The following is a 22854-nucleotide window of genomic DNA, read 5'->3' as shown; positions in this document are numbered from 1 at the left end:
CGTGATTAAGACTATTTCGAAATCATAACTGCACCGGGAGCAATGCAGTTGTCAAAAGATAATCGGGTACCTATTGAACAAGTTTTCTCATTTTTTGATTATATTTGACATACAGTATCTGGTGTCGCAGCGAGAATTGTCATTGTATACAACACGCACTGAAAAGAGACGCGGAGGTTTTACTTCGAAAACAGGTGTGTATACCTGAGGTTTCACTGATTCTATTTGATGCGAGAACTTGTAACGAACTAACAACGCCCGAGGAAGTTCGCATTTGCACTAGTCCAGTTAGTTTCCTCATATGAATGCGAAAAAGTCTAGGATTCGTTCGCGTCGTGGCGTCATGACGAGGTGCTCTTTGTCCGGCTCGGCAGAATTCGTGGGTTGGGTCGGCTATTTAATTCTCTTTGGTCCGGCAGGCGACTGACATACCTCCCAGCGGTCATTCCGCCGTGACAAGTAACAGTACACAGGATGCGTGTTTGTAGTTCGTCAGTTCTCACATTGTGTTGGTTTGTGGACAGTACGGAGTATCAATACTTATAAAAGGTGTAAAGTACACTGTCATGCAGTGATAGATTACGAATTACTCCACGTGCATTTGTTTATGTCAACTTGTTTACGGAATCCGTGTAGTACACAAGGAAGCCCCGTAGCACACAAGTAGAGACAACGCCATATTGGATCAGTGGTTAATTTTTGCGGGGATGAGTTAATTTTTTCGTAGTATTTAAAAGTTTTCGAGAATGTGAAGTGTTATCAGAAGAAATCTCATCATCAGATGTGGTGAATGTGTGGAAGTTTTGCGTTTTTAATGTGGCAAGCGACATGCAGTATTCGGAATAATTAACACCTTGTCGGTACTTTTGAAATCGATTTGTCAGCAGTTAACAAATTTGGAACGTCCTTGATTGACCGCCAGGTATGTGCAACATTTGGTAGAAATATTGTGTGTAGGGTGTCTAAGGAAATGCCTGTGTGAGTGTAGATCAAAAACTGCGACCGTAAAGCGCTGAACGGTGTTGTGAAAATTTATTAATTAGTGGTAAGTGAACATTGCCTCCGCGGACGCAGCTCGCTGTCTCAAGTGTACAATGGAGTCCTTCAACATTTGGTACAGAAATACTGTTATGTGACGAAACGTTTATGTCAGAACAAGCATGCGTAGTATTTCTTGTTTGTAAACTGAAGCTGTGTGTATCGGCAATCGGTGAGCAGTGCTTATCTGGTAGTGTCATTTAGTTACGTGAAAAATATAATACATTTGATTACTGTTTGCACTAATATGTAGTCTAGCACTAGAGTGAGGTGATTTATACAATTATTTTAACGTGTCTTAAAGTAGGATTAAACTGTAGTAGGATATTTGTTGTGGCGTCAGTTAAGTGAACCAAAAATTGTCAAAATGCAGTTACGGAATTTATGTGTATATGCACCGTACATCGGTATCGTGGTATATTTCTTTTAGACTGACAGTTCAAAACGTAAGTAATTACTGCTGTCGACGAGATGGTTCTGTAACAGTAAAACACACCGTTCGTAATATGTTGGTGGAGTCGTTTAACAGTACAAGCTCATATTAATGTTTCGAGTGACGAAATATAGCAGAAGTTAGACTAATTCACTGAGCGTAGTAATTTGCAGTGTAGCAGAATTTATAGGTTATGTGTAACCACAGCTAAGTGCTCTATAGAGAACTGTTCGTAGCTGTCCTGTTTTCACTCAGAGTTTTTCTTTATTCGTACCAGTGGTACTAATTTTGAGTCTGAATAACGGTAAATATGAAGTCCAGGATCTAAATATTATCACCGTATGAATAGACTCGGTATTACTGTTTCTATTGGGGCCTTTGCGTGGTAACTTATTTTTCAGCTGTGATCTTACACCTGCAGGGCTCTTATTAACATTTCTATTTGGATTTATGCTATGTTACATGACAATACGATCAGATGCTGCCGTTCTAAAATCGTTCGCATCTTTTATAATGTAGGTATACTTTGAATGTAATGTTTTCAGTCATGGAATTGTCGAGTATTAGTAGTTTATAGACAACATTCAGCAGGAGCACTAACTGGTTATTTCGGTTATTTGGATGTTGTATCAATTTTTTTGTGGAAGGGGGTGCTTACTGGTAATGTTCCTATAGGCTTCAGGTTTTGTTGTAGGCCCATATTCTTGGATTTTAGTGGATAATTATGCCAACATTTCATTCAAACAACAGTTTGATCTTGAAATTTTAATTGTTTATCAGTTTCCTCATTAACATAGCAATAGTTAATACAACTAGGTCTAGATATTCTTCTGCAAAAGTTTGTTTTTTAGGAAATTGTGCCAGCCTTAATTAATGGTAAACTACCATCCAGTTCCATACAAGTGAGACAACAACAGTAATAATAATAAATGTAGTTAAAATGGTTGTTAAGGAAGTAAAAACACACAAGAGTTGAAGGATCGACTATTCAGTAGGAAAAACTTGCTCTGGCTTGATCTATGAACAAGTGGAATAAGACAAGTATATTAAGCTAATAGGTTTACATCATCACTTTCTGTTTCATTAGCTGTTTTCCTCTAGTATGCTGGTTCACAAATGCCACTGATAATCCTAATGTTTTATAGCTTCTAAACACAGTTGAAAAGGTAAACTGACAGTAAAACAAAACTAATAATTTGTTTATTTAGTATAACTTACACTGGCCCTGTTGGTGACCTCATAAGATTATGCGTATAGAGCATTTGCTGATAGGCAATCTGTATTCCATGTAGAACTGTCTATATGATCATTTCTTCAGGTGGTTTCACATTGTATGTAAAACACACTTCGATTGGGGGAAAATTACGTCTACCTTCTATTTGAAAGTATTATAGAGTTCTTGATTGTGCGTATTTCTTGATCATAAAATAAAGGGCACTGTCGAATACTATACTGCCATACTGAACAACTGTTGGATTCTAAATAACAAAATGTGTTGTTTTTGAGGAAACTAGATTTTCTACTGCGGTATCTCATTTCTAGCGCAGTAAATCCAGGTTGCATAATCTATGACAGAAATCCAGAATAGGAACCACTTCACCTCTGCCATGAACATATGAGCTACCTGCCATTTAAGTTGACTGTCTGCTTTTATAAGCATGTAATGTAGACTATTTGATGTTTTAGGTGCATTGTAATTATGCAAAGTAAACAGCATTGTTTTAGTAAATGGTGTGCCTGTAAACTATAGTTTTCTGCTGCTTATTCAGAAAATGGTTAAGCTAGTATCATGTATTAGTGTAACAGGATAGTAGATATTGTCTTTACTCAAATTGAAAAGTGATTCTAGTCATTTTATTCCTTTATTGTACTTTTGGAATTGAAATATGTCCATCATTAGGCATATTGGTTAAGCAGAAGTTGCTCTCAAGTATACCCCATACGAGGACCACTTTTATTTCCTCATGGGTCTTATGGATATGAGATCAAAATATTTGGTGTATGGAAGATTTCTAAATACTTTCTTAAAAGTCACAGTTTTGATCCAATGTCCAGTACTTTTGTGTTCTGAATCACATAGTATTATATAGTTGAGCCTATTTTTAATCTTTCAGCGAATAGTAGTTGTTTTACATATTCTACAGCTTCATAAAGTAGTTTCATGCATCTTACAACTACTTGTGGAAAAATGTAATACATAACCAAAGATCACACACACACACACACACACACACACACACACACACACACACACCCGCGCGCGCGCGCGAACACTGTCGAGGGACTCTTTCTTGGTCGTATGTGTGGAAGGTGATCGTGTGTGTGTGTGTGTGTGTGTGTGTGTGTGTGTGTGTGTGTGTGTTTGTGTTTGTTTGTTTTCTATATTAAAAGAAGGCCTTTGGGATGAAAGCTCACATGTATCTAGCTTTATTTTTGTTGAGCCTGTCTGCAACTCAACATCTCCATTGTATGCTGAGTAGCAATCCATCCTTATCATAATATTGTCTTACCAAATATTTGTTGATTGAACTTGTTTGTGGGATTATTTCTGAAGGCACTTATCTTCCTCTGTAGACAGTCAGTCTGTGGAATGATTCTCTTCATTCATATTTTGTTCTGTTGACATTTATCAGTGAAATCCTTTTTGAGTGTCAATATTTTTTAGTGTAATGTTTCACCTTTTACATGAAAGAGATCTTCAATAGGTGTTATATAACTTTACATGTCCTGGTGACTTCTGTGTTTTCTCTGCATGCAGCCAAAAGTTGAAAGTAACACTTCATTAAGATTATTGGCATTTGTTCTATTTAGATAGCATTATCATACACCTCAGTATTTATTTGACCAACTGTGAACATTTGTGCCATGTGATCAGCTATATTTTGATTGAAGAAGCTTTCATTTGCATAGTGTCAGTTGTTTTATCTTTGACATGTGTGAAAAGAGATCATGAAATCTGTCAGTACATGTAAAATTTATGAACTCTCGCCACAGATGTTTTTCACATAAAAAATAGAAATAAATGTGGGTTAATAAAAATTAACACAACTATAAGCAAAAGAGTTTGTTTATACATGAATATTTATTTATGTAGATTCATCGTTTAGCATATTGACGGTACTGCGTTGTTGTTGTTGTTTTTGTTTTTGTTGTGTTCTGCCAAGCACCAACTGACAGTTCAGTTAGTTAATTTTATTATATAAGGCCAATTGGTCACAGTGTTAGTGTTGTTTCTTGCATTTCTTTTTCTGCAACAGTTTTCGGATGATACATGCGTATATTCTTGCACCAAGCTGACAAAAGTCATCTCTATGAGCCAAGGCTTTGAGAAAGATCTTTGCTACTGACAAATCACCTGAAATTAGTTTATTTTGTATTAGAGGAGGAAAGTTGCTACTCACCGTAAAGCAGAGATGCTGAGTTGCAATATAGCATATTTGCTCTATGGTGAGTAGCAACTTTCCTTCTCTAATATTGTTACATTCCATCCCGGATTTTCCATTGTTTGGTTAATTTGGTATTGTATATTCAATAGTGTTAAATACTTTGGTATGCCACTGATGTCTGGTGATCATCAGTGGCTCAAAATAAGTCACACATAAACTAACATATTACTTGACCGAGATATTATTGCACTTGGCTCCTATGCCTGTTAATGGAACTATGTGGTGGGGTTACAGTAAACAAGTACCATGGTGACTGAGGAAAGTGAATCACACTGTGAATAATTTCAATATATATGTGCATATACTATCAAGTGGTTCAGTGTGTCATCGTGTGTGATGTAAAAAAGTTTAAATGTGGGAGGGGGTAGTTTGTTCTGTTATTAATTCCTCCCCCACTACCACTCTTCGAATATGGTGGAGAAAGTGTGAAGAACGTAGTAATATATTGTTTAGTAATATATTAGCTTTTCTATACGTTGTCTTTGTTGTGCAGTTTTGGAGACTTGCAAATAATTATTGCACTGAAACAGATATAGATTATACGTTTGAAGAGTTAAGAAATCAAACTGTTGCCAAGTATTCAGTTTTTGAATGCATAATGGCTCTTCATTAAAAGATGTCCACTGCAATTACAGAGAATGCCAATTTTGACTTTCACAATACATTGTTTCCCTTCGTTGCCTTTGTATCTTTATATAGTCCATTTTTTTTCACACTGTGTGCTGGTTTCAATTGGATGATTGCAGTCTGCTGTTTTTGATGATAGCTATAGTTTTCACTTCATAGAGCACCATGTTGCTGGTTAAGGGTGCTTAATTGCAGGGAAGCTTTAGTTAAAACTCTTCACGAAAAGATAGGTGTAAAGTTTTGTCTTGTGATTTTGTGTATGTCTCCTGCAAAATAATGCTATCATTATTGAAGACAGTAAGTTTCATCTTTTCATAAACACTGATTTTTCTTTAAAGCTCTTTCAGAAATTCGAGGCTGGTGTTTTAGTTGAAAAACACGAAGCTTGCATTAAACTAATAAATATTTTGATCTTTAATAGATGCATGACGGACATTCTTGGAATAAGCAAACATACTTTGTGCCCTGACATTCAGAACAGTGCAGACGTAAATGACACATTGCTGAAGTGGCATACAAAATAATGGCAATAGCTTTCCTTATAAGAATATCATAACAGACGTGTGACACACTCTTTTAACTGTTATATTTATTTTGTGATTCATAAAGGAAAGACCGAGTTGAAACTCCTGTTATCCTAGAGCTGCTTTCATTCTGGTCAGTGTGTGTGTGTGTTTCACATGTCATGTCCTGTTTAACTTATTCTCTTCACACTGCGACTCACACTTTTTTTTTTTTAAATCTCAGTTGCCACTTTGTTTTCTAAGAAATGCATGCTATGAAGGGTTCAGAATTTTTTTGCTAAAATTAAGGAATGAACAATAATCATAAAATAAGTTTCTCTGAATGAAGTGCTGATTTACCATCTTTTGCCAGCATAATAAGTAGACTATCTTGTGAAAATCCAAACAATATTGGAATTGCGTAAATATAAAGATCCTACAATTCAAACATATATTTTCATTATCTGGATCATTGCACCAAAAGTGAAAGCAAACTCACAGGAAATTTAATCCTTCATTATGTTTGATAAGTTTCTAGAGGTAGCATTTAAAATTGTCTCTTCTGTATAAATATGTAAAATAAGGGAAATGCAACTACTTACTGGTGCATGGCACACAGAAAATAGAAAATGGTTACTTTCACTAACTCCTGAGAGAGTGGTAGTTTTGTAGTAAAATTACAAATTGATTTGTGGTGTGAATGCTAAATGAGTCGTTGCACATCATTTCAATTTTGTTGTGCAAATGATCCATGGGACATGAAACTAACTAACATGAATGCAATTTTTTGAGAAACTGTTTCAGAAGACACACATTTCAAACTAAACTGTGATTAACTTTTCAGTGGAAGTATTTTTCATAAGTAAGATACTGGGAAAAATCATATAAAATGCAAATAATCACTGTCTTGAAACTTTTTAATATTTTTGCAATTAGGAGTAGGCATAGTATGGTTAACATTCTTTATAATATTAGCCTAATGCATCATGGTAGTAAATTCATAGGAAAGGCATTGTTGAAGGAGTTGATGGTGAACTGAAACAAATGGTAGTTAGTTTCATGTTCATGGACCATTTGCACAGTTAATCATAATGATGTGGAAGGGGTCACTTTACATTCATATTCACATTACACATTCATATGTATATATGACTATTTGCTGACAGTTTGCAAATATAAGGTACGGCATTTAGTTTTGGGTGGAAAATATCAGGGTAGAAATAGATTGTCTTTTTATGAAATTGCCAAAGAAAGAGAAATACATTCTGGTGGCTTCCGTCCAAAAGGATCAAATTGAATAATGTAAGTCTTCTTATGATATCCATGCAGAACCTGGCACTCACTCTGTACACTGCAGTGATGCCGTTTCCCCTACACAGTAATTTATAAAGAGCAGTCCGTCACCAAAGATACGTAATTGATTTTAACTCACTTTCTCAGAAAATTGCAACAGTGATTCCTGACTATGCTCTAAATAATGAAGCCATTGGTCAAATGGGTGATGAAAAGTAGGATATTCATGTAGATTCCTGTGGTTTTGTTAACTTAGCAACCAAGAAGTCGATTGAGTGCTTATAGGACAGATTTTAGCAGTAGATATTGATGAGCAAGTTAACTTCTTTAGAAAGAGCAGTAGAGATAACAAATATAGGTTTTGAAGCAACAATAATGCATGGGCCAAGGTCTAAGATTCTTCAAATTCTTGATATGCCTGCTATTGACTGTCAACAAATGTTTTCATTCTCTGTCTTGGTCATCAATATTTAGTAGGCAGCTGCTATATTTTTGTTAAAATTTAAAATTTGTATAGCCAAAATTTTCAAAATAAAACAGATTAAAATTAATTTTTCTTTTAGTAGTCCCATTCCATCACAATGAAAGCTCTGTCCTATCATTTGATGAAGTAATTTTAATTTTGAGATAACAGATGGGAATAAAAAAAAGACATCAATGCTGATTGGACTGCTGACTGCTTATCAAGCATAAAAAGTTTCAAAATTCAGTTGGGTGTAATATAATAGGATTTTTATACTGTGTTACCACATATGGATTTTATATCTGGTTGTGAGCCCTGTTCTAATACAAGTCCGATTTTACTTTTACACATACTAAATGACAATTCCGTAATTTTGTATTATTAGAATTAAATTTTGGCTTATATCATTTTATTGCCAACAAAAGGCCTCCTGTTAAAATGTAGATTAGATTTTATAATTTGAAACATACAAAATTGTTAAGGCTTTCATGGCCACTAATTGACAAACTGCTTATTGGCATCTGTCTCGGGTTCTTCGGCCGACGTTCATCTAATGATTTTACTGTCTGCTGATAGTAAAATCATTAGATGAACGTCGGCTGAAGAACCCGAGACAGAAGCCAATAGGCAGTTTGTCAATTTGAAACATGTTAAAATGTAATGGTTAGGTCCCATTCTGTTCCAGGAAATGATCCATATGTAATATAATACTTGACGGTGACATTTTCAGTGTGTAAATGCTTATTGGTGACACCTCAAAATATGTTTCTTATTTTTTGGTGTGTATGATCATAAAAATCTTAATATTATCTAATATGCATGGAAAAATAACTGTGTAAAAGAATAATTGTGTTTACTTTAGGAATGTGTTATCACTGGACAAGAAAAAGTTATTATTTTGTGTAAATAAATAGTGGATACACTTATTATGGAAATGCTAACCTTTGATATAGACTTTGATTTGTTGAAAAAGTTCAGTCGTTAAAATGACAAAGATATTGCAGATGTTAGGATATTATGAAATTGAGATGTAATTCATGGATTACATTCTTCCACTTTTAAAAAATTACTTGTGATGTGGTGTTGGTCACATGTCACTACATAGCTGTCATATTGGCTTCAGCGGTGCCTCATTTAAAACTTGGCCAACAGCAATGGCCTGTAGATGTGGGTTGCATATGCTGTTGATTGTGCCCGATAATGGGTTATGCGTATACACCACACCACTTGAAAACTGCTAGTAAACTGACTCTTTGCTGTGGCGCATTCATGTGAACCACTCACTGAATAGTAAAACGTCTATCCATTGACAGGTGCACACACTTCTTTTCGTGTGCCTGTCGACAGCACACCATTTTGACTGTTTGCTCACTGGTCTTATTTACTCCTAAATTATTTACATTCTGTTGTAACTTTCCTTACCATGTTGTTGTTGTTGTGGTCTTCAGTCCTGAGACTGTTTTGATGCAGCTCTCCATGCTACTCTATCCTGTGCAAGCTTCTTCATCTCCCAGTACCTACCGCAACCTACATCCTTCTGAATCTGCTTTGTGTATTCATCTCTTGGTCTCCCTCTACAATTCTTACCCTCCATGCTGCCCTCCAATGCTAAATTTGTGATCCCTTGATGCCTCAGAACATGTCCTACCAACCGATCCCTTCGTCTTTAAAGTTGTGCCACAAACTCCTCTTCTCCCCAATTCTATTCAGTACCTCCTCATTAGTTATGTGATCTATCCATCTATTCTTGAGCATTCTTCTGTAGCACCACATTTCGAAAGCTTCTATTCTCTTCTTGTCCAAACTATGTATCGTCCATGTTTCACTTCCATACATGGCTACACTCCATATAAATACTTTCAGAAACAACTTCCTGACACTTAAATCTATACTCGATGTTAACAAATTTCTCTTCTTCAGAAACGCTTTCCTTGCCATTGCCAGTCTACAGTTTATATCCTCTCTTCTTCGACCGTCATCAGTTATTTTGCTCCCCAAATAGCAAAACTCCTTTATTACTTTAAGTGTCTCATTTCCTAATCTAATGCCCTCAGCATCACCCGACTTAATTCGACTACATTCCATTATCCTCGTTTTGCTTTTGTTGATGTTCATCTTATTATGTGTATATTCTGTGTATTACAAAAAGAAATCTTTATAAAGAGGTCAGCCAAGTTGTATGTGATAAGCAAGTTTTATAATAAAAAGCTGCATACTGTAGAGCCAAAAATAGTAAGAAATGATGCTGATGTAATTAAGCAATGAGCACAAGAAGAATTGCTCAATAGGTTTACAAGTAAAATGGAGACTGATATATATGGAAGCATTCAAGGAAATGGAAATGCTAAGCGTAACGCAACAAGGGGGAGTGCCACTGAATAGTAGTCAAGGAGGAGAATTGATGAAACAGAATGCTAGTTCTTGATTAGCAATTCATTTTGTGTCATTGTAAATGTAAGGAATTGGAAATGAATGTAAGGAAAGGTAAACATGAAAAGTTGCTGGACCAGGTTCATAAACATGAAACTTCTGTAGCATGTTAGGTGTAAACTCATAATTAACTGTTGCACATGTTTCATAAATGGGAAATCCTTAATTCCCCAGAGGTTTGTGTAAAGCAAAAATGATCTCTTTTTTCAAGAAGGGTGGTGAAACAAATGTGTGAAATTGTTTTCAAATACTGCTACCAGTCACAACATTTGTTGACAACTAAATTATTTATTTAGTGTCATGTATCGAGAATTATACCTCATCATCATGCTACATTGGCATTAGAAAAACATTTAACACATCTTTGTACAGATATTAAAGCTTCTTTAAAAGACTTCTGTGTCATTCAGTGGAGATAAAACAAGCCCCCAGTAACCATTAGGTGTGGGGGATGTAAGTCTTTCCTAGATGCTGTCTCCAAATAACTCGAAAGTTCAATGGAGAACTTAGTCATGGATGAACACCAAATGTCCAATAGAAGCACTTTAATGTGTTAGATCTGAATGATTACACAATAAAATAATTTTTTATGTATCCATTCCTTATTTGTGTGGTCAACTTCCTGAAGAAATACGAAAAATGCTATATCAAATCATTTATATTTCAGTTCTGAACCAATCATAAATACTGCTTTGTGATCTGATGACTTTGTTGTACAACATTTAGAACGTCAAGAAAAGTATTCAATTTACACCTAATCAGATAAGGTTATGAAAAGATAAATCTAAAAATGAAATAGTAGCATAATTTCAGGCTTAAAGATATAAAACATTTGAGAATAGTGTTCAGAGACCATAGCTTTAAACAACAAGAATGCAGTGTAAATGTATGTAGAGCAATAGACATGAGGGAAATGAAAAAGATGTCCAATAATGATAATCTTGGCTTTAAAATAAGGGATAGATTTTTGGACACTTACGAAAAAAGGTGTCCAAATATCATTCTTTTTGTCAAATTGTTGAGGGTTTCTCTTAGATAAGGTAAGGAATGAATACATACCAAAAGTTCTATTTTGCATTTTACTTCAACAGAATGTTATGTGAAGTCTGAGGAACATACCTCTTTCAGGGCATTCTTCATGTATCCTATAGTGGGCAATAGTTGCAATTTTATCGTTAAACTTAATGTGTCTTTCTGGTTTCTGTGTTTGTGAAAGTTTCGTATCCTGACTCTGACTGTATATTGATTACCTATGAAATTTAGGCTGTATGTGAAAATAAACTTTGTTTCGGGTATGTCCTTGTTTGATGCACCATGTGCTATAATATTATAACCACCTCTATACTTTAAAGTGTCATGTCAAATGGTTTAATTAGTTTAGTTATGTCGTGTTCCGTAGATCATTTTCACAAATGTTTTATCGATATGCCTGGAACAAGTCAGATTACAATATATTAATATTACTGAAATTTTTAGTTCTACACAAGCAACTATGAATAGTTGTCCAAAAGAAATGATTTTAAGCTAAATTTAAAACTTGGTCTGCTACCTGCCAGACTTTTTATGTTGTTGGGCAAATGATCAAAGATTTTTGTTGCTGAATAATGTACTCCTTTTTGATAAACTGACAGCTTCAATAATGGATGGGAAAAGTCATTTTTCCCTCTAGTGTTGTACGTATGAACGTCACTGTTCTTCGCGAATAGAGATGGATTATTTATAATGAATTTCGTTAGCGAATATGGGTACTCTGATGGTGCAGTTAAAATATCTAACTCTTTGAATAGGTGCCACTAATTATTCTCACTGCTCTTTTGTGCAATCAATACTTTATGTCTAAGTGGTGAGTTACTCCAGAAAACTATTCCATAAGACATTATTGAGTGGAATATGCGAAGTACTTTAGGAGGCTGATCAGTTTATTACCAAGACTAGCGATTATACGAAGAGCGAAAGAAGCTGAACGTAATTGTTTGAGAAGCTCAGTAATATGCTTCTTCCAGTTCAAGTTGTCATCAGAACACCCATAAATTTGGAGAAATCCATCCTGTTAACTGAGCCCTGTTCATATGCTACGTCAATTGACGGCATGACTCTGTTTGGTGTGCAGAATTGGATATAGTGAGTTTTTTCAAAATCAAGGGAGAGTCCATTTTCTGAGAGCCACTTAATAATTCTTTGAAAGATGTCCTTAACAATATCTTCAGCTGCTTTTTCTGGAATGAGATTTATTGCAACACTTGTGTCATCTGCAAAAAGTACTAGTTCTGCTTGCTGAACATTAAGTGAGAGGTCATTCACATGACTAAGGAACAGCAGAGGACCCAAAATTGAACCCTGTGGGACTCCTTTTGTGATAACTCCCCATTCACTAGAATTTACCACTCTCCCAACATTATGTGTGTTATTCAGCACAACTTTTTGCTTTCTGTTCGTTAAGTATGATTCAAACCAGCTGTGTGTATAGTCTTCAATTTCATAAAATCTGAGTTTTTCTAAGAGTGTGACATGATCCACACAGTCAAATGCCTTGGAAAGATCACAAAAAAACCAACTGGTGATAATTTGTTATTTACGGCTTGTATTATTTGATGGGTAAATATTTAGATAGCATTCTCAGTCGGGGAATCCTTCCTTAATCCAAACTGTGACATGCTGAGTAAATTATTTTCACTTAAATGTGAGACCACTCTTGAATACATAACTTTTTTGAATATTTTAGAAAATGAAGTCAGCAATGAGATTGGTCTATAATTATTTAAGTCTCTCTTGTCCCCTTTCTTATGAATTGCATATTTCAATCTCTGGAAAAGTTCCCTGTGCCAGCGAAGCATTACATATATCACTAAATTAGAACAACACTTCAAAAAATGTGGGCTTTCCATGACAGCTTACTATCTATCTGTACGCCTAGAAATTTGAATTGTTCAGTTTCACTAATCATACGCCCGCTCTGTGAAATTAAAATGTCAGATTACGCAAAATAATTCGAACTTCTTTCCATTGTTTATTTACACCACCAAGTGTGTCCAAGAACACTGGTATGTGATTGCAACATTTCTAGCAGAGACACATGGCTCTAATTCTTCAGTTAAAATAAATTTGTGAATGGCATTCCAGCAAATCAAGTGGTAAGGACCAGCTTCCAGTAAATTATAGTTCTTTCTTGAGCACTGTGTTCATAGTGTTGCTTGTTTTGTAGTTGCAGATCCACCAGTCATGGCTGAGTGAATACTGGCAATACCGCCCCACCCACACCTCACCTCTTCTCACTGCAATTTGTCAGTCACATAGTTATTTTATTTGAGTTGCAATTCCCTATTACAGGTGTCCCGTCAAATATTACTTGAACAAGCTTGATTTTGCCATATTTAGTGGGAATTTCAAATAATGAAATGAAGTTATTTTTATCTACACTGTTCATAACAATAATCGCAACATTATGGAAGTTCATAGTACATTTTCTCAGTGATTTTGGACTTCCTTTATTGAAGAATCAGTATTGGTTAGAATTTTAAGATTGCAAGACAGAGATTTAGGAAAAAGATTTTAAATTTTAAGACATTTCGAGGTGCAGATGTGGACTTCAACCACAATTTATTGGTTGTGAACTGTAGATTAAAACTGAAGAAATTAAAAAATGTAGGAAATGAAGGAGATGGGATCCGAATAAGTTGAAAGATCCAGAGGTTGTTGAGAGTTTCAGAGAGAGCATTAGGAATACAGTGGAAGATGAAGGGGTAGCTTTGAGAGTTGAAGTAGTGAAAGCGGCTGAGGGTAAAATAGATAAAACGACAGGGCGTAGTAGAAATCCTGGGGTGACACAAGAGATATTGACTGATGAAAGGAGAAAATAAAAAAAATGAAGCAAGCAAAAGGGAATACAAATGTCTAAAAAGTGATATTGACAGGAAGTGCAAAATGGCTAAGGAGGAATGGTTAAGAGGACAAATGTAAGGATTTAGGAGCATATGTCTTGGGGGGGGGGGGGGGGGAAGATAGATATTGACTACAGAAAATTAAAGAGGACTTTGGAGATAAAAGAAGAAGTGGTATGAATATCAAGAGCTCAGATGGAAAACCAGTCCTCAGTGAAGAAGGGAAAGCTGAAAGGTGGAAGGAGTACATAAAGTGACTGTACAAGGGAGATGAAGCTGCAGGTAATACAGAAATGTAAGAGGACATAGACGGAGATGAAATCGGAGACATGATACTGTGAGAAGAATTTGGCAGAGCACTGAAAGTCGAAACAAGGCCCCAGGAGTAGGCGACATTCCGTCAGACCAACTGATGGCCTTGGCAGAGCCAGCCATGACAAAATTCTTCCATCTGGTGTGCAAGATGTATGAGAGAGGCAAAATACCCTCAGACTTAAAGAAAATATAATCATTCCAATTCCATAGAAAGCAGGTGCTGCCAGGTACAGATATTACTGAACTATCAGTTTAGTAAGTCATGGTTGCAAAATATTAAACACAAATTCTTTACAGAAGAATAGAAAAGTGGTGGAAACCGATCTCTGGGAAGATCAGTTTGGATTGGGGAGAAGTGTAAGAACACGTGTGAAAATACTGTCCCTATGACTTATTTTAGAAGATAGATTACGGAAAGACAAACCTATGTCTACAACATTTGTACACTTAAAGAAACTTTTGACTGTGTTGCTAGAATACTGTCTTTGACATTTTGAAGGTAGCAAGGGTAAAGTACAGGGAGCAAAAGGCTATTTGCAACTTCTACAAAACCAGATGGTGGTTACAATAGTCAAGGGGCATGAAAAGGAAGCATTGGTCGAGAGGGGAATGAGCTAGGGTTGTAGCCTATCCACAATATCATTCAGTCTGTATGTTGAGCAAGCAGCAAAGGAAACACAAAAAAATTTGGAGAATGAATTGAAGTTTGGGGAGAGGAAATAAAAACTTTGCGGTTACAATGGCATTGTAATTCTGTCCAAGACAGCAAAGAACTTGGAAGCGCAATTGAACGAAATGGATAGTGTCTTGAAACATCCACTAAAGCAAAACAAGGATGATGCAATGTAGTCAAATTAAATCAGGCCATGCTGAGAGGAAGCAAAATAATTGCTGATGGTCACAAGTTGTGGATACAAAATGTAGGCTGCCAATGGGAAGAAAAGCATTTCTGAAGCTTTAAGTGTTAGGAAGTCTTTAATGAGAGTATTTGTATGAAGTGTAGCCATGAGTGGAAGTGAAATGTGGTGCTACAGAAGAATGCTAAAGATTAGATGAGTAGATCATGTAACTAATGAGGAGATACTGAGTAGAAGTGGGTAGGAAAGAAATTTGTGGCACAACCTGACTAGAAGAAGGAGTCAGTTGATTTGGACATATTCTGAGACATCAAGTGACCACCAACATAGTATGGGAAGTAAGTGTGAGGGGGTAAAAATCGTAGAGAGAGACCAAGAGATGAATAATGTAAGCAAATTCGAATATGGTAAGCAGATTCGAAAGGATGTAAGTTGCAGTAGTTATTTGGAGATGATGAGGGTTGCACAGGATACATGGAGAGCTGCATCAAACCAATCTTCAGACGGAAGACCATGACAACAACAATATATGTAAATATGCTGCATGCAACCACATTTCAGGCACAGATTAATTTAAGTGTGTGTGTGTGTGTGTGTGTGTGTGTGTGTGTGTGTGTGTGTGTGTGAGAGAGAGAGAGAGAGAGAGAGAGAGAGAGAGAGAGAGAGATTGATTTAATTCATTAACCTGTCCCAACCTTTTTTTTTTTGTTCATACAAAGACAGGAGAGGCAGAAACTATCATTCCTAATGTTTTCTTTTTTTATTTTGCGAGTTCATTTTTGGCTTCATTTACATCATTGCTTATAGATAGTATTGAAATTATCAGTTCTTCGCAGCAGCTTTGTCCATTATCACCCATAAAGTTTTTGGGGCCATGCGTTTTACTGCAAATCATAAACAGAAATGTTTATGTAGAGCTTCCTTGTTGCTGATAAGTTGTATAACTGCAAACAGATCTTTTCAATGTCATGATTGTGCCACGGCTTAGCTCTAGGCTCACAGTAAAGAAACAGAGATTTTTGACAATATTATGAAAAAGATAGATTGCTGCTCACCATATAAAGGAGATGTTGGAATCACAGTTAGGCACAACAAAAGACTGTCAGACAAGTAAGCTTTTGGCCAAGATCATCCCAATTAGACAAAAACACACACACACACACACACACACACACACACACACACACACTCTGCAACCCACTCACACGAGTATTGTCTCTGGCTGTCGAGGCCAGACTCTGAGTCTGGCCTGGGCAACCAGAGACAGCAGTCTCGTGTGTGTGTGTGTGTGTGTGTGTGTGTGTGTGTGTGTTTTTCATTCGAATGAAGGTCTTCTTGTCGTAAAACTTACTTGTTTAAAAGTCTCTTCATTGTGCCTAGCTGCGGCTCAACATCTCGCAGTATAGTGAGTAGCAGTCTATGCATTTCGTAGTATTGCCATTGTTCCATCTGGGATTTTCCATTGTTTAAACAAAGATATTTGTTTTATGTTGTAGATAATGGACATAAATTGCTTTAATCCATTTAATGTGCTCCCATAATTCATGAGATTTTTTGTGCTACCTTGTTGAAACTGATTTGTAATGTGCTTTTAATTTCCGTTGCAGATTCAACCAAGTGATACATCTGTTCAAGATGGAAGTAGACGATGACACAGTTGTGGATCTGAGTGTTAAGTGCGTACAACACACTTTTTCGCCTGTAGATAATCTGTTGTTTGAGTGTATCTTTGAACTATACATCTTATTGTTTTCTTCCAGACGAGACAGAGACATGGGACCTCCTCCAGCTAGGAGTGATGTGCCACAAGACCTTTCAAGAGTCCACCGTGTGGAAGAAATTGGCATTAGTGAAGTTCGTGGCTTAATCCCACGTAGTATAAAAGAATTTGATGACAAATACCCTCGGAGGAACTTGCGTCCGAGAACTGAGCGGAACTATGCTGAAAGCCCAGATATAATAGTGCTTTCTGATGAGGAGCCTCGGATAAACGGCTACACAAATGGCTATGAAAGTGACTCGGATGAAGGGGAGATGCCACCACTTATACCAATAAAGGTTGCCTAACTCGAAGAAACTGCATTTTCCTTTGTTTTCAGTGTAGCTTCTACATTCAACTTAGATTTGTAAGATAATTTTACTTATAAAATGTTTGAATTTTAAGTGTTTGACTAATTGTGTGAAATATGAAAAAAATGTGAACTAAGATAACATGTTGTAGGCACTGTTCCTACTATTTATGGTGATGAGTCTATAATATATTGTTCAGTCAGACTACTTCTGTCTCTTTTTATGTAAATTTTATTTATGAGTATAAACTATGGTAGTATCCTTTAAAACTGCTTTTAAGTAATGCTCATCAGTTTCCATTGTGATATCCTAGAAATGTTCTGCTGTTGGAAACCATTGAACTTCTATTTCTTTGCGAGGCAATTTTCAGTCCTCTCTTACAGTTTTGCTTTGTGTTTATTGTGGTGTCTATAAATCTTAAAGTGAAAATCATCACTGCTTCTTTCACGAGGTCAGTGTCATCTGAATTACCTATGTTTTACAGCTGGACTACAGCTTGTTGTTTAGTGATCTTGCTATTTGCATTCATCAAAACTTTTTTTGAGAGAGAGAGAGAGAGAGAGAGAGAGAGAGAGAGAGAGAGACCATGCATTACTGTTGTCCGAATACTCTCTAGGTGACAGCAGGGATAGGGGTGGGATGCAGATACATTCACCAATGCATCTGTACATCAGAGTGTGGGGGGAAAAGGAATACAGGCACTTTTTCACCAGCAGATGGAATGTCACAGACGGATACCTACAGTATCAGAAAGCAACTCTCTCTCTCTCTCTCTCTCTCTGTCTGTCTTTTTCTCTCTCGTTCTCCTTCTATACATGTATATATAGTACAGCTAGGAAGTGTGAGAGATCAAAAACTTCTGGGATTTTGTTGTTGTTGTAAATGGCTCATTGGTATTATCATTCGTCTGAGTGGTTTCATATTCTCAATTTTGGATTGTTTCCACTGTCAGATTTCAGTTATTATTGGAGTAAATGTCAGACTTGTATCACAAGACTGCACAAACTTAAATGGCTCTTTACTTTTTATATTGATGCACTTAACACACTTTTGGGATTAGTTGGAAATAGTGAATTAGGGAGTGGATAGTTCTGCACAATGCAGTGCATTCTATTCTTGCAATGGATTCATTATTATTGGATTGGATAAACGCTGGTTACTAGGATTTTGTTGACAAGTATGACATATGATGACTGAAAGCTACTGAGAACATGGCATCAGATAGACGAGGACATGTTAAAATGGGGAGGGAATAAAAGGCCTGCAAATGCTTAGAGCCGAAGAAAACTGAAGGTAGATAACAGACAGAGATGGTGAGCCTAGATTGACAGATTAAGTAAAGAATGGTAAAAAATTCCGCAGAATAGTGAGTAAAGTTGGAACTCTCAGGTCTGGAACATCATCTCAAAATAGTAGATAAAGAATTCAGGTGATGTTTATAGGCTGCTTCTCATCAGCACTTAATAGTCTCTTTGAAGCAAAGACCTTATTTGTATAAAAAAAACATTTAGTGTTTTGCAAAGGAGAAGTGATAGATAATCCACAGATGACATTCTTGAAGAGACCCATTCTAGTTGTAGACAGGAGACACGTCCACAGTCTTTACGTAACTTTTGAATGTGATAATTTGTAGTTATGGCTATCTATAAATTTGATTGCAATTGCTCTTTTGGCTAATTGTTCTTTCAAGTATACATAGTAGATGATACAGTGAACAGTAATGATGCTATAAGTGGTCTTCATGGGCTAAGTCATATTAAAGTCCTGCTCCCAAGGCAGGTATATGGACATGAACTATTTTTAATCATGCTTGAATCCTTTATTCCCTATTCCTTGTGTTAAATCTGCTCCATAGTATAATCTTCTTCTACAACAGGAGTTGACCCCACAAGAACTGGAAGAACGTGAACGCACCCTCCGGAAGCTGCGTGAGGAGCTACGCAATGAGGAAATGAAACTTGTGCTGCTGAAGAAACTACGTCAGTCACAGCAGATGAAGGAGAACATTGCTGTAGTCCCACCCACACAGCAGCCACAAGCAGGTGTGGGTCCGAGTGTTGTGCCGGGGGTTGGTGTGCCAGCAAAGCCTCCAGTTACTGGCAAGTTGCCACCACCACCACAGCAGCAGCCCCCACCACCTCTCGTACGTGCCAACCACAGCAAGCAGACTAATGTACCACCCTTGCTGCGAGGGGTTAGTATACAGATACTATGCATCAATTCACTATGGATATTACACAGTAGTTCACTGCTTTTACCAGTCTACATATTACTCTCATCACTTGACATACCTCATTATCAGATTTCTTGAAAGTGATGGTTGCTGACACTTGCATAGCAATAGCACTATTGCCCCATTAGTAGAAAGTGTCACTGTGACAGGTCAATTTCTGTATTTTTTAAAATTTTTTTTAGTTTTTTTATTTAAATACTGACCCAAATCTTACTCTATTAGAAATATAACTGGTGAAGCTATTGGTGACCTCAGATATTAGTACTTCGTTGGACCAAAGCTATTCAGCAGAATAAAAATGTGCTGTTGTGATGCTTGAAATGATTTACAGTTGCAAGACTTGGTACTCTATTTAGACTGTTCCATCTTTTGTAAGTTTTGTATGTAAAGTTGTCATGTAATGGAAGCATCGCTAGAGGCATTTTTCATGATATGCTGCATTTGTCACAGCAACCACCACCTGCTCGGCCTCAAAGCATACATCATCCTCCACCTCTGATGATGGCACCGCAAGCTGGCCGCACTTCAGCAACGAGCTTACCACCAAATATGATGATGAACCAGCAACCATTACCCAGAGGCATGTACCTTGCTTTGGTTTAATTGCAACTGTTGGACAAAAATTGAGCCTTGTTCAAACTTTAACGGTGTTATGTGAGAAGATACTGGGTGTAAAATAATGCAGAATGCAACTTTTTTCTCAGTTCATAGATTTTTTGGATGGGAAGTCTCATGACGGGGGGTTTGGGGGGGGGGGGGATGTATTAGGTATATAATTAGAAAACGTGGACTTTTAGGGCAGCCAGAATATTTTACCAAGGCAGTGCTGAATAGCTTCAAAATATTGAGTTTCATATTGTGTAGCTATAAGCTGGTAGTGAATGTAACCAGTAGTAAAACAATTACATTTGATTGTGCAACCCACAGAGTACAATGTATCCAGTTCATCCAAGGATGTGGCTAAGTTTGGGTGATTGTTATATAGATGCTGTCATTCATTGTCAAAAGTTTGCATCTGGTCTCGAATAAAGTCATAAGCTAATTAATTAGTTAGATGTTCCACAGATCATTTGAATGAAATGATTCTTTTATTGAAATGATGGTGGAATGAGTCACTTTACAGGATGTATGTACACATCAAAAAAGTTTTGCATCACCTCAGTTCTGAGAGTTCAAGAACCTGTACAGAAAATAGGAGTGGATAAAACATCATTTCCACCATTTTTATTGCTCATGAAAACAACACACTGCATGTTGTACCACCATACAGCAAGACCTTCATAGGTGGTGGGCCAGATTTCTGTACCTCTAATACCCAGTAGCACATCCTCTTGCATTGATGTATACCTGTATTCGTCGTGGCATACTATCCACAAGTTCATCAATGCACTGTTGGCCCAGATTGTCCCACTCCTCAACGGCGATTCAGTGTAGATCCCTCAGAGTGGTTGGTGGGTAAAGTCGTCCATAAACAGCCCTTTTCAATCTATCCCAGGCATGTTTGATATGGTTCAAGTCTGGAGAACATGTTGGCCACTCTAGTCAAGTGATGTCGTTATCCTGAAGGAACTCATTCACAAGATGTGCATGATGGGGACACGAATTGTATCCATGAAGATGAATGTCTTGCCAGTAGGCCTTGTTGCACTCACTGAACAGTGTGTCTAAGGCATTCAGCCTGACCGGGTTGCCTCCAAACACGTCTCCGACGATTGTCTGTGTGAAGGCACATGCTACACTCCTCGGCGAAGAGAATGTGATACCAATCCTGAGCAATCCATTTGGCATGTTGTTGGGCCCATGTGTCGTGGTTGCAAATATGAACCTCGCCATGGACGTCAGAAGTGAAGCTGCACATCATGCAGCCTATTGCACACAGTTCGAGTCATAACACGACGACCTGTGGCTGCACGGAAAGCATTATTCAACATGGTGGCATAGCTGTCAGGGTTCTTCCAAGCCATAATCCGTATGTAGCAGTCATCCACTTGCAGTAGTAGCCCTTGGGTGGCCTAAGCAAGCATGTCATCGACAGTTCCTGTTTCTGTGTATCTCCTTCATGTCTGAACAACATCGCTTTGGTTCACTCAGAGATACATGGACATTTCGCTTGTTGAGAGCCCTTCCTGTCACAAAGTAACAATGCAGACATGATCAAACTGCTGTATTGACAGTCTAGGCATGATGGAATTAAAGACAACATGAGCCGTGTACTTCCTTCCTGGTGGAATGACTGGAACTGATCTGCTGTCGGACCCCCTCCGTCTAATACGTGCTGCTCATGCATGGTTGTTTACATCTTTGCGCAGGGTTTAGTAACATCTCTGAACAGTCAAGGGGACTGTGTCTGTGATGCAATATCCATAGTCAACATCTGTCTTCAGAAGTTCTGGGAACTTGGGTGATGCAAAACGTTTTTGGTGTGTGTGTGTGTGTGTGTGTGTGTGTGTGTGTGTGTGTGTGTGTGTGTATGTGTGTGTGTATGTGTGTGTGTCTATATATGACTAGTGGTAACGTTAATGAAGACATTATTTTACTCCTTCTTGTGCAACTATGCTTTAAAAAAATTACTTTTTTTACTGGCTATCTGTTTTTAAGGAGAAATTTAATGGAATTCACGAAAAATTCTGGCAAAGAAAATTTGCAGTTTTGAAGTCGTTTGAACTTTGAATAATTTACACACTTTGTATTGACTGCAATCAACGTTCAATGTAATGTTTTAGGAATGGTTATGATATGACATTCCAGACAGTATACGCAGGTTTTGATGGTGGCTGAGATTATTTGCATGATGACGTTTCCTTATATGGATAAGGACTGTTTTTTTTTTTTTTTTCAAAACTCACTTTCTGCAAAATTGTAATTTTTCAGGAAACACAAAAGACTGTGTAGGGATTTGTGTATGGATGGATGAAAGTTTTGCAAACTTTATATATAATGTATTTATTGCTAAACAGCAATTGATACACACACAAACCAAAAGAACAATCTGCATCCATGGATTTAAAAAAGACAATGGAAGTATCAAATTATTTCAAAACTTGCTTTCTGCAGAACATATTAATGTACAACTTCTTTCTTATCATTCATTTGCCAAGGAAACATAATAAACAAGTATAGTACATGTAACTTTTTAAAAATATTGCTGATGCAAAACGCAGTAATAACATTAAGCTAAGCATTAAAGTATTTTAAATCAATCCAATCAACATTTTTATAGTCCAATGACTTGCTCTGTTTCTCCATCTACATTTTCTATCACGTCACT

General features: G+C 36.9%; 1 protein-coding gene across 4 annotated transcripts in view; it reads left to right on the top strand.

Moving 5' to 3' along the window:
* The first annotated feature begins 425 nt into the window (after positions 1-425).
* The window catches only part of LOC126191121 (transcriptional repressor p66-alpha), an 88598-nt gene continuing 66169 nt past the window's right edge, over positions 426-22854 (top strand). The window contains exons 1-5 of one of the 4 annotated variants that reach the window (XM_049931866.1): positions 426-922; positions 16891-16959; positions 17044-17341; positions 19230-19547; positions 20037-20166. In XM_049931866.1, coding sequence (XP_049787823.1) covers positions 16919-16959; positions 17044-17341; positions 19230-19547; positions 20037-20166 — 787 coding nt within the window. In that variant the 5' untranslated portion in view covers positions 426-922; positions 16891-16918. The other 3 variants (XM_049931869.1, XM_049931867.1, XM_049931868.1) reach the window with 3 other exon arrangements.

This window comes from Schistocerca cancellata, chromosome 6 (genome assembly GCF_023864275.1).
Source record: "Schistocerca cancellata isolate TAMUIC-IGC-003103 chromosome 6, iqSchCanc2.1, whole genome shotgun sequence".
Taxonomy (NCBI): Eukaryota; Metazoa; Arthropoda; class Insecta; order Orthoptera; family Acrididae; genus Schistocerca; species Schistocerca cancellata.
This window is presented reverse-complemented; position numbering and strand designations above follow the sequence as displayed.